At 39.1% G+C, this 16587-nt stretch overlaps 1 protein-coding gene across 3 annotated transcripts in view; it reads right to left on the bottom strand.

Moving 5' to 3' along the window:
• The window catches only part of slc4a4a (solute carrier family 4 member 4a), a 43502-nt gene extending 27149 nt beyond the window's left edge, over positions 1–16353 (bottom strand). For all 3 annotated transcript variants that reach the window (XM_079351103.1, XM_079351104.1, XM_079351105.1), the window contains exons 1-3: positions 16131–16353; positions 10705–10878; positions 1162–1297 (exon numbers count right to left, since the gene is read on the bottom strand). In XM_079351103.1, the coding sequence (XP_079207229.1) occupies positions 1162–1297; positions 10705–10878; positions 16131–16338 (518 nt within the window). In that variant the 5' untranslated portion in view covers positions 16339–16353. The remainder of the gene's footprint in view (positions 1–1161; positions 1298–10704; positions 10879–16130) is intronic.
• Positions 16354–16587: the final 234 nt, after the last annotated feature.

Genomic DNA, 16587 nt, shown 5'->3' with positions numbered 1-16587 from the left:
ATAATAAGTATTTAAACACTATGATATGGGTTGAAACTGAAGTTGTCTTTTAGACTTTAACCGTTGGTATGCACATTTAAAAATTCTTTGTTGTTTTAATTGTCAAGTGCTACTTTATGCATTCTTTCCTTAGGGGTTGAAACTTTTGATGTCATGGAAATCTGATCACAAATCGATCCAATTTAGTGAACAAATCGTCTTAGTATTTCCCTGTATGCTGGCTATAATAATCTGGAGTAGGGACAATAAATTCTGTACCTTAAAAACCATCCCATAGAGTGGCGGTTTTTTTCTTTGTTATACAGAAGGTGCTTTTTTCCCAGTAAACCTGACAAGATCAGAAACATAATTCCCCAATCCACCGTGTAAAACAACACAATCCTCTCCTAAAATAATCTGATTTTTGACTGATATGTGATGAAAGCGATATTTTGAATAAGTGATTCAATAAAAGCCTCATGCTAGAGCTGACCCTTCAACTTCTCAATCTAGAAAGATGTATTATTTGTGAATAATATTGCACACAATTGCTAAATCATTTTAACATGGAATTTAAACAAACGTAACATTAGTTTTAGAGCATACAGAGAGACAGAAATGAAAGCATTCTTAAGTAAAGGTTCTGAAAAAATGTAACGTCTATCGGAAGTACAGTTTGTCAGAGGTTAAGATAAACAATCAACTCATTTGGTGCCTCAAACAGCGGCCCAGACAACCAGCTTCCTACTCAAGAGAGCTTCACTGATCCACGCAAATGATGCATAAACAATCATCCCGTCGCTATCCCGTCCAAACCCACTAGTGGGCCATACAAGACGTGTGCTTGCCTTTGTGCTTCTCTAAATTCAAAGCACACAGCAAGCTTTCTCATGTTAATTGAGACTTACAAATGTCTGTACAATTATTTGACTTTCACTTTGACTTTATGGTTTTCAGTTATCTAAAGCATCAAAACAAGTTTATTCTATCCTAAAAAGTAAAATTGACTCAAAGATTTTTGCAGTGTAGAGGATTTCTAAAAGTCAACATGTATAACATTTTACTAACTTACTGAGTGAAAGTTAAGGGAGGAGGTTTAGAAATCAACTACTTTAAAACCGAAAGATATATATACAGGACTCCTGCTGAGAGTGATCCAAAAGAATTAGACTAAGCCCTTACCTGGCTGTTTCTTTCCACTCCATCTCCTGTCCGTCCACCGAAAGGAGCTCATCCAACTCAGTGAAGAGTTGTGGGGGTGCCGGGCCATCATCTTCCTCCCCAAGGATGAAGCGGATCCTCTCAGCTGCCGGTGAGACTGAGGAGAGAGTAAAAATACTTTGGTTCACAAGCTGAAAATTGTGCCCGTTGGGCAAGGGTCTGGGCACCGGCGTCCTCTCCTCAGGTGAACCCTTTTCGTTGAACTCAGGAGGAGGGGGAGGCGGAGGTATTTTCACTATGACCTCCTCTTCGTTCTCCTCCGTGTCTTCTTCCTTTTCCTCCTTCTCCTCTTGGTTATTGTTATTGTTTGACATCTTTACCAACTAAGTGAGCCCCCTCACAATCAGCTGTCCCGGGTTTTGCTCCTTGGATAGCAGTCGTAAGTGACAGAAGCTCACCAGTATCCCAAAGACGCTGCTAGACCCTCATTAAGGTCTCGGGTAGAAGTGACAGTCACACTCAGCTGCTTGCTCCAGCACTTTGTGAACCAGGTAGGAGGGGGCTAATGGGGTTTAGGGGTCCCCCTCAGTGACAGTGTCCCCACAGCTAGCCCCTTTTCCCTCTCTGCCCCCCTGTTCAAACAGGCCCTTGCCATTGGCCCTCTTGGTTTGGCAAGCTGCCCTGGAGGCCCTCATTAACAATTAGGAAATGGTTCACAAACTGGCCTATTCTCCAGGCAAGGCTTGGCTTTCCTTCCCCTTGTCTTCTCGTTTGAATATTTAGAGAGCAACACAAACAGAATCTCAACAGGACAGATACATGCATTAATATTTTCAATGTTTTTCAAACATGCTGGTAATAAAGCTAGTTCCAACGAGTGGATACAACGTTTGAACTCTGCATGATAGCCCACAATCACTGCCTCCTTTCATGAGAGCAGGCTCATGCGTGTAGAAAACGGTAAACAAAGATAATTATGTCATCAGCAAATGACCACACAAGACCATTACATGGTGCAACAATAGAGCTACTGCGTGTTCCTTGAAAGTGCAAAAATGAATGAAATGATCACGTTGGCTCAATCTATTAATCCACAACGTTGTAATATTTGCATGCAGCTCAACTCTTTTGTACATGCTGAATTAAATGTATGTTCTTTTAAAGAGCATAGGTAAGAGCTAGAGTTGTTTACCTTGTCAACGTGACTCCACTTAATTTCAAATTTGATAACATTTTTCTGAAAAGCAAATACTGCTTAATTACAATTATGCAAGCAGACCCTTTTACAGCAGACACCTTGACTAATAATAGCTGGAAAAGTATAGTGTGATTCAGGACTTTATGAAGGTACATCTACATTTAAAGGCAGGAAACTACACCTGTTGGAACGTAAACTCCTTCCCAATATAAGCTAAGTCTAACCTAGTGATTTAATAAAACAAGTTAAACATATAGAAGGATGTTTGTAAATGTCTTAAATAATATGTAAAGTAAATCTACTACTGGGAAATACCTTTGGTGCTGTCAAATCAAAAGTAATGAACAATGTCAACCAAGTCACCATAGCATCTCAAGTAATTAAAACCTCCAATGGCTGTATTTATTGATTTATCTGAACGTAAACCTGAGACATAACTTGGGTTAGAGGATTCTCTGTACCTGTTAAAGCTCCTAACATGAGACAATCTCGATGCCAATAACAATACAGCCTAAGCTTACATCGCAATCTGCAGAAATGTACACTCTGTTTCTTATTCACACTCTGTCACTCTCCCTCCTTCTCTTCTTAGCTTCATCTGTCACCCTTTTCATCCTTTCGGTCTCAGCCATTGCATCACACAGTACTGGGACAGGCAAACTGGCTTCTTTTAATAACTGAAGGCTTCTGTGTAAACTATTGCCTCAAAGGCATTGCATTTACTGTGAGATGAACTGCAAAAATAACATAGGGCAGTCATGCTGCTCTGTGGAAAAGGGAAAGACAGAATTCTCCATGTCAAAAGTTATTGTACAACTAAATGAACTTTTAAAACTACTATTTATAGGCGGAAAAGTTACATATTGTTTCTTCAAACTTAATTTAGTAAACACTTACTGTACATGGTAACAATATTATGTTAAGATAGAAATGAAGGACAGCTTGTGCAGTTAGATTCCAGTGCCCTAAAGTGATTATTGTTAAAAGAGAACACCTCTGTTTAGGATTACAGTTTGGAAAAGCAATGAACGTTTTGTATTTGTAATTGTATGCATAAATTGGAATTTCAAAGGTGGGATTTTGTCCTCCCAAATAGGTGAAGCAAAGTTAACAGCAGTGTCTGTCCATCCACCTTTTTATTAGCATACATCTGTTTGTGTGAGTTTGCGTCTGCATTAGTGGAAGTCAGTCAATTCGCACTGGGTAGCAATGGCACAAAGGATGACAACAAAGTCCCTAATGTTCTGTTCGTCGCTGGCCTTTTTCTCATTGGTTCCCAACTGGTGAAAAGGTAACCAAGAAGCTTTATTCTGTTCTCAAATAAAGGGCCTAATAATATCGCTGCATCACAGAGGAATGCACTTTTCCTAAGCTAGCCTTAGAGGTCTTTTACTGGCCTCTATATATGACATATACATGTACATCCACACAAAACTAAGTATAATACCACCGCGCCACACTGAATGATTCAGTATTTTAGTCAGTCAGATGAAAGTGACTAAACAGTACATAAGCTGGAGACGGGCCGTTTGTCGTCTTTGCGTGTTCTTCAGGACAATAAAAAAAAACAGCCGGTACTAGCCAGACAAGCAGCTGTAAGATTACTGAGTGCCAGCAGACAGTTTATCCCCCCGATAAACTGTCTGCTGGCACTCACACATACACACTCTCAGGTTAACACAAGCTGCAACTAGCTTAAGTCACAGCAGCCTGTTTAATAACACCTCAGGTGAAATAATTTACATGTGCATTTCACACATTTAGCTGACACGCATACACTGAGATCCACTATGATTACAGTAAACACTTAAAACAAGCTTGAAATAGCAATATTGGCTAAATCATGTGCAAACAATGCAAAGTGAGTGTCAAAGCCTTAAACGTGCAGAGACACTATGACATTTTATGCGTTCATGAAATATTTTGTCATCGTAATTTTCCCTTTAAAATAAGCTAAGCTGTAAGTACTTTTTTGTCATTATTTTAGTGCCTAGAACTTTCATATATAATTGGGACCTCGCCCAATTGTTTTAGCCAGCGATCTGTTGAGTGTGCAATGAGAAAACTTGGCGAATTGGGAGTGCAGTTGCATTTTCACAACTGGATGACAGCAAAGGTAAAGGAAAGCCCTTTGATGCTGTTCCCGTTTTATAATTCTGACATAAATAATTGATATTGATCTAATTGTCTTTAAAAATATGGCGACAACCCTTGCACTATCTTGTAGTTTCTTAAGTAAGTGTTCAACATTCAATACACAAACAGTGAATTGTAATTTACCATCACCTGTGCTTGACTATTCAGTAATGCAGTACTAAAAAAGATCTATTCCTGATTATACTTTATTGTTAAAGTAGTAGAGGTATGGAAAGACTTAGGTTCAAAACTGCTTTGCATTCATTTATTTTCAGGTCTAAGATTCTGAATTGATTTAAAACTTCCAAAAACAAATTTTCAAATCATACTTTCTTACGTACTGTATGTTTCGTGACGTTTCGGTCCTGAATCCTCTATCGTGCTGCTAACATTATCAAGCTCTCATTATGTGTTGCCTGTACTAAATATGGAGGAGCAAGACATTAAGCCCGTCCCATGTTCATTAAAGGCAAGCGTTACAGGGTACTGTGGATTATACAATCCACCAGGTAAGGGAAAGCTTCATCTGATGTATTCAGGATGCAGCCAAGATAAATGACCGACCCCACATTACACCACCCAGTGTTAAAATAAGTGCAACAACGGCCTACAACTACTGATTGACACATACAGCATCACTTTCCCGAACTGCAACTAATTCTGAATTGACATTAAAAAAACAGGATCCATCGTCTGTTTCACATCACTTACCTGCTCTTTGGCAGCATCATTGGTATTGAACACTTTAGATTTGTGATCATGGTGTGCTGGATAGCCTAGCGCTTATTGTAAGGTATGGTAAAACATGTACATTTGGACATGAGACATTAAAAATATGTTGACCTTGACAGTATTTAAGTCACCCTTTCAGATTTAAAATTTAAAAAAGGAAAATGTACTGACAAATGATTCACTCCTATTTAAAACTGTAAAGTCTTTATCTGAAGGTGTTTTCAAAGTCTGCATAATAAATTAATTATTCCTACCCATGTTATCAAATAAAACTGAAGCTGGTAACAAGCAGTGTTGGTGTCAATGCAATACTGTCCCATTTGAGTAGTTGCTAAGATAAATCTGGGGGGTGAGAAGGGTGAGAAGGGTGTTGAGGGTCGAGACTCAGTGCAGAGTGAAAGCAAAGAGGGGTGAGAGCAGGCACGAAAAGGAGGGATAGAAATGAAAATCCCATCGTTCAAACACAATTTCAAAGCTCTGTGTGCTCTAGCCAAGAGCCATGGGCATACAAAGAAGACTTTGTCCCAGCAGCAGAGGCTCATGGGATAGGGGATGGAGGAAGAATGCCCACTGCCCGGCAGAAAGCTTAGTGTGGCTGCTACTAAAGGCCTGTTTAGTCCCACTCTTGACATGCATCCTACACAAATACCTTCACTCTCCCCTGACCTTTTTGAAGAGCTGTGTACAGTAAAAGGCTACATGGGATCTAATAGCATTGTCATTGTTTGTGACTGTACGTGCAATGATAATGTGCCCCCCCCCCGTCACCTCATTCAAAAAAAAGAAGGGATCACCGAGGAATACAGGAAATGTTTTCCATGCCACTAAGTCGGACATTCAGTATGCAGGGCAGCGAGCACACAAGCAGAGAACAGGGGCCTGGCTGAATGCAGAGTAACACCCAGAGGGGGATTCATTCAAAGCAGTGTTTATACCCAGGACATCTAGCTCTGGTATTTTGTTGTGATAGCCAAGGAGGGTTTTGAAGAGAATCGAACAAATACCTGCTGAGGGGATAGGACCTGAAGTTGATTGCTTTCTGCAGGTGTGTTGATGTGCATGTTGTCTGTGCTATATAGCATTTACTCCACTGCAAACCATCACAAGAGGGCAAATCTAAATCTAATGAAAAAAGGGGACGTTTTAAATCATTTTAATTACCGCCAACTGATCACATTTCCCCTCATCTTTTAATGGATTTGAAAGGTGCGAGTATTTCAAGTTTTCAAAGTCTTTTTATTTATTCTCAGCTTAAGATCAACCAAAGGTGAGGAACAGGGTTGAGTAGTGACAGATGTTTTAAGATCAAAATCTAGAAAGAATGTGTTCATTGATTAAAGTTAGATATATCAATCAGGGATTAAAGATTTTAGATTGAGGGGTACATAAGACGTTTGTGTCAGAATCAGTAGAAATCTCCACTGCAGTGATGTAACCCTAATCAGTGGATCTGATAAAAAATTAAAGCACAGACACACTGAGGTGAGGTCAGTATTGACTTGATTGCAAACTGGGTGACAAGGTGACAAAAAGATGTAAGAAACAGTCTCTGTTCAGGTAACAAAACGTTTAAGCAGTTTTTAATCTTTTATCCATTCTTCAAAGAGAAACCCCTCCTTAAACACCAATGACAAACATTATACTCAACCAGATCGAGAATCACAGGAAGGTGGACACTTCAATTTCTTCAAATAAGGATATTTACATCGAGTATTTAAAGTTGTCATGCGACACAGGGCAAAGTAAATATTAACTACCCACACATGCTGTACATTTTACAGAGTACAGCACTGTACATAGTAGTCAAAAGCGATGATGGCAACAAACTCATGTCCACTGAAGTCATAAAGTCCCAGTAAAAGTTATCCTTTACCAAACTGATGTAGATACAAAGAAAGTAGGTAAAACATTACTTTAAAGATTGAAGCTTGCCTTTACATGTTCCCTAAGGAACATGTTGTAGGGTAAGATTTTAATGACAGGGTATATGACCCAATCAGAGGTGCTGCTTGTCAAGAAGCAAGACAGGTGACTGCTTGGGAAGGGGGCCCCTTAGGGCTCACAAACTTAAACCAAAGCAGTAGACTAAAATGTGCAAATTTTGCATTGACAGTAGGATACCTCCCGCAGGGGGCCCCATATGACAGCAATCAGTTTTGTTTCTCTGTTAAGCATTGCATGCATTATTGCTGTGAAAACCAAACCTTAATAACTGCATTTTCGTTTCAAATGTTTAAAAACTCATCATTCACTCAGGGGCATTTAGTAATCAAATTCAGAGCTCAGTTCAAGTTAACAAGCCAATCAAATTCATCCCAACATTCTGTCCTGCCTTCTACCTTGTGATTGCTTCTTTCCTGTTTTAGTTAGATATATATCACAACACAGCAGTTAAATACAGTAAAAGTTCTTTTACATGGGGAATTTAAAACAAAAACTGTTAAAAATACCAGTGTGTTAAAATCTTCATAAAAATAAAAAAGGCTGTTATGACTAGCTATTTTCCTAAAATGTTAATGTTTTCATGTCGCTGATTTTCTGCAAAATATCGCATAATCAGGAAGCAATTGAAAAAAGTCATGTTTAGTAATACTGTACTTTAAATTTAGCAAAAAGTGGGTATTAATGATTGAAGAAGAGACATTTAGTTGTTCAAACAAATCATAAAATAAAAAACACAATAGCACTTTCAGTTCACCCATCTGACTTTGAGTAATCAATCCCATTTGTATTTGAACCAAGTTTCTAAGTAATCCTTATAATCCACTTTGAGAAGACATTTGAGCCAGCTAAAATGTGGATTGTTTGGAAGAAAAACATTCTCATCAAAATGAGCCGAGGTCAAATGGCCATAGCAGTGGACACACGTGTAGCGAGGAGGATGGACTTGTCTTTCCTGCAGTGTCCATCTGACCAAACAAGATGATTTCAGTCAGACTACAGACATAGGCCTTTCCCTGGGAGGCGTCCATGTCTCCCACAGAGGGTGACACAGAAGAGGTCAGTGGATAACAGTGGGACATTAGGTATACTGCATGCCTGTCACTTTTTGCATGCCTGACGAATGCCTGCAGATTTGAGTAGTATTGTTCTAAAAAGTCACTACAATGGAAACAGCTAAAATGGATCACAATTAAAACTTAGATGGATCAAAAGCTTTGTATGACATCATTCCAATACAAATCCTAATAAACAAATAACTCATACTAGTGCAGTAGTCTTGTTGCTGTTCATTAAGACTTGTTTTGTACATGAACATTCATTAAGAGTTAAGTGATGCTTTCTGTTTTCTTGTCAAGGTTGTTGCTGAGTGCACATTAATCATGATTGCAAAGAGTAAAAGCCTCTCAATTACAAACATAATCTCCTTGAATCGTTTAACACATGAACAAAACGGTTGCTTAATGGTTCTAATCAAATGGAAAACAGAATGTACTAATGTTTGTTTATATAAAATAATGTAAATGAAGCATGGACTGCAATACCAAATCTACAGTGTTGTGTCTGTGTTATGCCATTGCCAATTGTCAAGTCCATGACAGATTTTTACATAACACAAACAGCACTTAGGTTTTTCACCCATATGACCCTGCAAATACAACAGTATTGACTTTATAAACGTCAGTACTGGAGTTCTTCTGGTAACAAAGTCAGATTTTCTGTGAATTGAGAATAAGAAATGCTGTTGTTAACAACAGAGTTATGTAATGTTTCCTCATGTCTGTTACACATCTAGACAGGATCCACAAAGGGGCTTTAAAATTAATCTGAAAAAGGTTGCTTGATGCATAAGAAGAGGTTGGCAAAATGTGGTAGATGACATATTGTACTTTTGAAATGTTCCTATTTTTTTAATGTTGTGTCTTGTATTTCCTTCATATTCAGTTGGTGTCCTGGATAAATGTTTTACGTAAACATTTAAAAAGAACCTCTGAATATAGCACATTATAAATCAAAGAGATGTTTCTGCTTAATACAATGAAGCCCTACTTTTGGCCTCTTAAATAACTTGAAACAAATTGAAAGTGGAATACGGCTATGATAGAAAAGTTCACATTTTAGGGGAATTATTAACTTCTGACAACTGAACATACATTGTTAAGAATCCACTGTTTTTCCTCTCTCAGACTACAAAAAAAATGTCTGACTCAGTATCAACATTTAACCACTTTGAAAGGTTAATACGCACATTCAAACCTTAGGCTGACTCAATACTTCTGACTGCAATCAGGAAACATACAACATAATTTTTACTAAATACTGTATGCATCATCACAGTCAGCAGCTACTACCAGATGGGCTGGCTGTAATCTATTCGCTGATTGGATTTATGTCCTCAAGAAAATCCTACATCTAGTGATGTGTTCAGATTGTAAGATCCAGCTCTGGTGTATTTCGGGGCTTTTTGTCACTTCATGTGCAAGATGGTGTGTGTAAAATGACATAATTCTCTCGAATATCAGGGGTGAAAGCTCATTAGAGGAGGGAATGACATTATAAGCTCTTGTAACAGAGACTATGTCACATGTAGACCTTTGTGCTCAGGATATCAGGAGTCTGCCCTATGTGTTCTTCTTTTCCTCAAGACTTAAAACGTTTTATTGTAAGGCTTGTCACCCTTTACTTGTTTTTAAGTATGGGCATGTCAAATACCTCATTTGATTTCCTTGTGATAGCATTAGTAAGGGGCATCGCTTTGACATTTGCACTGCTTTAGCAGCAGAGAGTAGTGGTATGTGGTAAATGCTAATATTTGAGCAACTTAACTTTATCTCTTGAGGGCCCTTGGAGGAGCCCAAACCTTAATAATTATTTTATTAAAAAGAGTGGAAAATTCATGCAATGTATAAATCTCCACAAGCTGTGTGATATTTAACACCACAGACAATCTAGAGGTTATATTAATGTAAAACAAATCACGACATTATAATAATTTTACAGTGCTCTTCAAATTAAAACTTTAACTTGATTATGACAAACATTCTAAGTTCCAGTCGTCCAGTTTAACCTATCCCTCCTCGGTTTCATTCTGCAGTTCTCTTTAACCGACTACAGATCTTTGTCCGAGCTCTGGCATACTGCAGCGGCATTGCCTGAGGGCAAATGGTTCTTTGCACGTCAGGGGATTGAAGAAGCTTTCGGCAAACCAAGAACATAAATGCTCACACATCTACAGGCACACAAAGAGAGATACACTTATGTCTACATCCAAGGACAAAGGCACAGGAAGGCATGCACTTACACTCTGAACCCAAGAGGCTCATATCAGCACTGGTACAATTATATCTGAGTAGCATGTACTTCCAATGAAAATTCACCCTGCTCTGTCCAAACAGACTCAATCAAGTATGGTTATTTCTGGCCACTAAGTAGAATCAGCAAATCTTTGGGGTCACAGGGAGTAACTGGGACTATTTTTTTCAGAAAAAGAGAGCAGCCTTCAGCAAAGACAGACATGACCACTAATCAGCCTTGACAAGGAGTCCATCAGAGCTTACTGAGAGGTTTGAGGATGCTGTTGCTGGCCTCATCGTTGTTTTCCGCGTCCGACTTGTCAGAAGTGTTCTCTGTCAACTTCTCTTTTCTGTCCTTGTGGCCGGTTCTCCGACGGTGACGCCTCCGACGCCGATAGCTCTTGGGCACATGGACACCGATGTAGACGGTGTGATGGCCTGTGAAAGCAAAAACAAACAGTGGGTGAATTCTCCTTTTGTCTTTTTAAACGTCCTAAAATTTCAGGCTGCCATGATGCAGAGGACTTCTAAAAACTAGCAATCAAAACACAAAATCCCTATCAGGAAGTGCACAATTGAAAGTTTATTATTTATACTCAAAATAGCCTCATCTTGGCCCCATGTCATTCACTTAAACAAGGAACATTCTAAGAGTTCTCAAGGCACTGGAACAGAGTAGAAATCTTGAGGTTGCAGTTCACTGTCAAAACAAATATTTGGACAGAAAAAGAAGTAGGCCATAGCCGAGAAGAAATCGTGACTGCTTGCATGACTGTATATCTCTGTTATGATGATGGCACAATACCAACAGGACGTGCAGTTTAACATGTAGCCGCGGATAGTTTAGGGTCAATAATGACAAGCAGACAGGATATAAAACTAGTCTATGGCCCTACCTATGGCTGGCAGGCCAACACATTTTACTAGGCAAAATATTTTTAACCGGCCACAAGACTAAGCTATAATGGCCTAAAAAAACTTGTAATATAATGTCTTTACTTTAGTAAGGAATATGTAGTGGCAATTTTGTTGAGGATATTGCATTTTACATCTGCATTTCTATGTTGATACTTGATTCATTTCAAAGGAGGGTATGGTACTTGTTTGATCCTAGGGGGAATGTATTCACATATTCTTTGGTGTTGTGTTGATATTGTTGGAAAAGAAAGTATATTTTTAAAATGTACTCTCCTGAAACCTGCTGATACAGGGATACTTATGTAATTAATTGGTGTTGAAAATACCAACAGTTTGTCTTTCCTGGGACAAATAATTGCAACCTTTCACAGTTAACATCAAAAGTCCATCTGAAACAAAAGACTCCATACAATCAGTTGAAACGTTGCCTTTGAAAGACGACGGGTAACGCTGAGCCAAGCACTGCGCATGACTCGAAGGAAATGTCTGAAACAATGATCTCTCTTGAAGCACAACAGCATTCATTATTCACTTGTACCACAATGCCTTGTTCTTTAAGGGTTCATCTAAATTCACTGACACCAACGGTTCAGCACACCATGCTAACTTGGAGCATCATATGGAAAACTTCAGATTAGAAGGAAGATTTTACTTTGTACCTCTCTCTGAAAAATTCTCCATTTAATGTTTCCAACACATAGATGACACCTGGGCAGGCCGCCCAAGGAGCCTATATTTACGGCCACCCGAACATATTAACTTTTTTTGTGTATTTTTAAATTGCCAGAAGAGTCATCTCAAAACAGAGAGGGAGGGGTACACTGTACATCAGTCCCTCCCACTAAGACACCAATTGATGTGCAACGCTCATGTCAAACTAGAGCTTCTGATGCCTTTGTTTAAATATTTTAATGCAGCTGCTTGCTTCCCATTCTGTCATGCAGTCTTAGTTTAGGATTATTGTTGTGATACGCCTCATCATCAATAAGCCTCATCGTATGAGGATCATCTGATGTGATAACAGAATATCGAGTGGAACACTCCAAATGGCAAGTAATCATTGACGCGTCTATAAGCTTTCTGCTTATGAACGATGTCAAAAGTGCAGATGCACACACAAACAAGCAAAGCTACAAAATATAGCAAAGCAGGACATGATGCTTGTTGTAAGAAAATTGTAGGTGTGTGTGTGTGTGTATGAGGTTAAAGAATAAGGGGAAAGGAAGTCAAATGAGCAGACTGAAGTTGTTTGTGACTAAAACTCAAATGGACAAAGTGTAATTTGGGAATAGAGCACATTTAAAAGGTTCTAATACAAATATATTATACTAACTGATATTTAAATGCTACTTAAGCTTGTACTCCCCTCCCCCCACAGCCTGCCACAGCCAACTCCACCGCCCAGGTATAGTGTCATTCTGTGAAAACACTGATGCTTTTTTACAGAACGAGGTTAATCCTATACATCCCACAAACATGTTGTTCAAAACAGGATAACAGATATTAGCCTGTTGTTTAATTGATCGAACTCTCTACCAAAACTACAAAACAGCTCTCTTAAAATACAAATAACATATAAGACAGAACTTTTTATTTGCTTAAAATGCGCCAGGACTATATTACATAGATAGATCGCCTTATCTCTACATGAGTTTATCCTGTCAGATCAAATTCTCTTCATTCCTTCATTCAGTTAGTCTGACAGGTTAACTCTCCACACGACACAACTCTTTCAAAAGAGGAGAAACTCTGCATGAGAAGAGACAGACCCACATTGCCCACAGCAGAGCTGCTGCTCGCAAGGCTTTTAGGTTCAACAAAGAAGGTACCTGGTCCCTGTTTACAGTCAAATATAAAAACACAACATCAATCATATACAGCTTTAACCTTGCCTGCATTGCAAGCCAGAACAGAGAACAATAAAAACAGAATTTATCTGCTCTGCAAGAAACAGATCAAGGAAACTAAGTAATCCTTATAACAGAATGAGCCAACTTCGCCTCTCATTGTAGCAAAAGGTCCTGTGCAACCACACAGGTTTTGTAATTAACAGGCACAGAATCTACTATTCTCTACTACATATACTATCTGACTATTAGTGTTCGTGTTTTGTGAATTTTAACGCTAAAACACTTATTTTGTAATATGAATAGTTTCGCTCCCTTTATCTGTAACAAAGTCCTCCTAGTTACAGGACAAAACCCAAATAAATGGAGTGAATTTATGAGAGGAGTTGACCATTGAAAGCAGTAGGGTTTGCAATGCAGCATGTGGGTATCACAGGACCAAGAAGCAGATGGCTGGATAGCGAAAACAAAGAGTACAGACAGTAGAAATAAGGACCACAAAGCTATTAGAGGTGATAGATGAGCAATAAAACAGAGTGTGAAGACGTTTGCACAAGTTGAACGACAAACAGCCAAAAGACGAGAGAATGAGAAGAGAGTGATGAAGGTGAAGGAATAAAAAATGGTCAAGTCAAGGAACTGGAAAGGAAGATTTGCACGCTGCCCGAGCAGCATTGTACAACGACTTCCTCTCCTTTTTTTGGAAGAAGAAGAAGTTCTTTTGGAGCTGCTTGCAAGCACACTCTGAATGACATGCAATTCTTGTGTTTGCCTGGCGATTTGTTTAGCTCGCAAGATTTCTGAGGAGAGGCAACGCCACCGCCAGTTTCCCCAGTAACTGTGGCCGCTGGGACCTGCCCAGAACAGTGGGGAGAGTGGCAAAACGCCACACAGTGCTGACGGCATGCTAATAAAACACTGCTTTAAAAATGTATAGTTAATTGAAACCAGGGGGTCTGGTAATTCAACTTTTAGTTTTATAGAGTTTTGCAAATGTTTTGCTCAGGAAGAAGCCAAAGACTAATCCGTGTCAGAGAAAGATTAATTGGCATTCGGACAACAGATCCTTGACTTTTATCTTGAACAGTGTGAGAAATGTCAAGCCGACACATCCCTTGTTGCTCTTTTATCAGTGAGACTTCAGACTGTCTTTAAATCAAGCTGTTGGCAGTGAGCAAGCAGCGGGGAGGATTGTGACCTCAGTGGGGACTCAAAAAAGAGATTTAGCGAGCAGACAAGGACACACGCAGACACAGCTGAGATGCTGGTTGTGCACAGGAAGTTAAAGAGGTTGAAGCAGGGTTCAAGCTGAGGTGACACCTGACAAAATGTTGACCTCTCCAGCATGAGGGAAGCTGCTGGGCAAATTCCACTGTTGAGTAATCATGTGTACAACCTAGTTACTAAATGTATGTCTTATTATCAGCTGCAACTGGCCAGCACTACAGCTAGATTCAATGGCAACTGTGATAGTGCCTTAACGTTCTACTACCCTGATGTAAACAGGCACAGTGGATGAATGGCATCTCTTCAGAGCAGCCTATTTAGATCTAGAAAATGGAGATAAGTTGTAGGTAAGCTGTATCAGGTTGTACATAACTGGCGTGAAAACACCAGCCGGATCAATATATATCCAGCACAGACTGATGGATATTTACCTTAGCTGGCAATGTTAGCGCAGCTAATGTTAGCCACATTCAGCAAACCTAAATCTGGCTAAATCTCTTAACTTTAGAGATTTAAAATTATTAGCCTTGGATATCCTTATTTACTTCAGTAATGTTAGAATAAAATTAATTGGTTGACTTCTGAAGGTTGTTTAAAAAGTTTATCAAAATACATACAATGCATTTTTGTTTTTGTCTGATTAACACTTAACATGTTGATTAAGATTTAAGAAAGTTTGCTCCTTATAACTGGTCACTAATTTCTAAAGTAAATAATGCTGACTTCATTTTGACTGCTATAATAACCTAACTCATGTTTCAAGAGTGTAATGGATATTTGTTGTACAGAAATGTGAAAAAACAGTAGTTGCTTGCCATAAAACATGATCTCTTGTTCACAAAGTTCACAAAGTTCAAATTTCTTAATGGAGTAGTAATGACTTTTAGGCAAGCACCTTTATAGATATTTTTGGAAACAGGGAATTTGTAATGTCCAATTTGCAAGGTTCAAAATCAGTTTTAGGTTCAGTCAGATAAAAAAGGGGTCTGGGTTTTTGGAGCACTTTGGATTTATTGGCCAAAACAATGAAAGCAAACATCAGACTCTTGGATGGTTAAACTGGCCTGATGCCTGCCTCTTTAATCTACTGGACATAAACCAAGAAACTTGCGATGTGTGGTGCACACTGATGTCATCGCCATTTAAACCTAACCTTGTCCCTCAGCTACTTAAAGTAGCCTATGTACCACAAGCAGCATGGGGAGTGCGATTTTAAAAATCTTTTATTAGAACATTTATGATATAGTTTAAGGAAATGGTAAGTCAATAAAACATACAAATACACACTCAAAAACAAGATTAAAACTAATAGAATAAAAAGATATTTAAGAATACTGGTTGGTTGTTGTCCTTTCTCTTTTGTTTTCATGTTGGTCTTTGTAGGGATTAGTGAGGTAAACACAGGATCACATGCTTAGCGTTCTACATCTTTCCCGAGCCAGCTCGCAAAAAAAAAACAGGTGAGCCGTCAGTCTATGTGCAGGAAGTGAGTGAAATTTGGCAGCCTCGAAAAAGCTTAATCTTGCCCTTCCTGTTTCTCTCATGAGCGGCCTCACTTTGAACTTCAACAATTAAGAAAAAGGTTGTTAAGGAAAAACAAAAAAAGGTCAGCTCAGAATATTTGAGCGCATTGTAAAAAAAAGTAAAAATATGTTTTCTATAACACAAGCAGAAGGGTACAGAAACAGGTGACCTTACCTTCTACCTCCTCCTCATCACACATGTGCTTTAGTAAGGACGCCCCCCGGTCCAGGACCGCCTCGTCCTCCATCCTGTAGTAGTAAAAGAGGAAGAAAGACTGTTCACATTTCTCCTCCAGTGACAACGTAGAGCCATATCGCTTTGGCTCGTTCACCTGCAGTAAATTCGGACTGGGGCTCAGTCTGGTGCTACTGGTGGCACTCATCTCCACCCATTAAAAACTCATTGACAGACTACCTCAACTCCGCTTTTCAGTAAGTCAACTACACTGGTGAAAATGTGTGTCGTCCTTAAGGAGGGCAAAGTGTGCAGTCCTTAGGTACGATGCAATGGATTTAATCTGGCGGAGGGGGGTTGAGGAAGAGGACAGGAAGTCTCTGCTAATTGAGTTTGATGGCCGGATTGACTGTTGCTGCTCATGCGCAAAAAAAATTAAACGCCCCACTGACTGAGG

The sequence above is a fragment of the Symphodus melops genome (assembly GCF_947650265.1).
Source record: "Symphodus melops genome assembly, chromosome: 1".
Classification (NCBI taxonomy): Eukaryota; Metazoa; Chordata; class Actinopteri; order Labriformes; family Labridae; genus Symphodus; species Symphodus melops.
The sequence above is the reverse complement of the archived record's forward strand: the minus strand, read 5'-3'. Positions and strand labels throughout refer to the sequence as shown.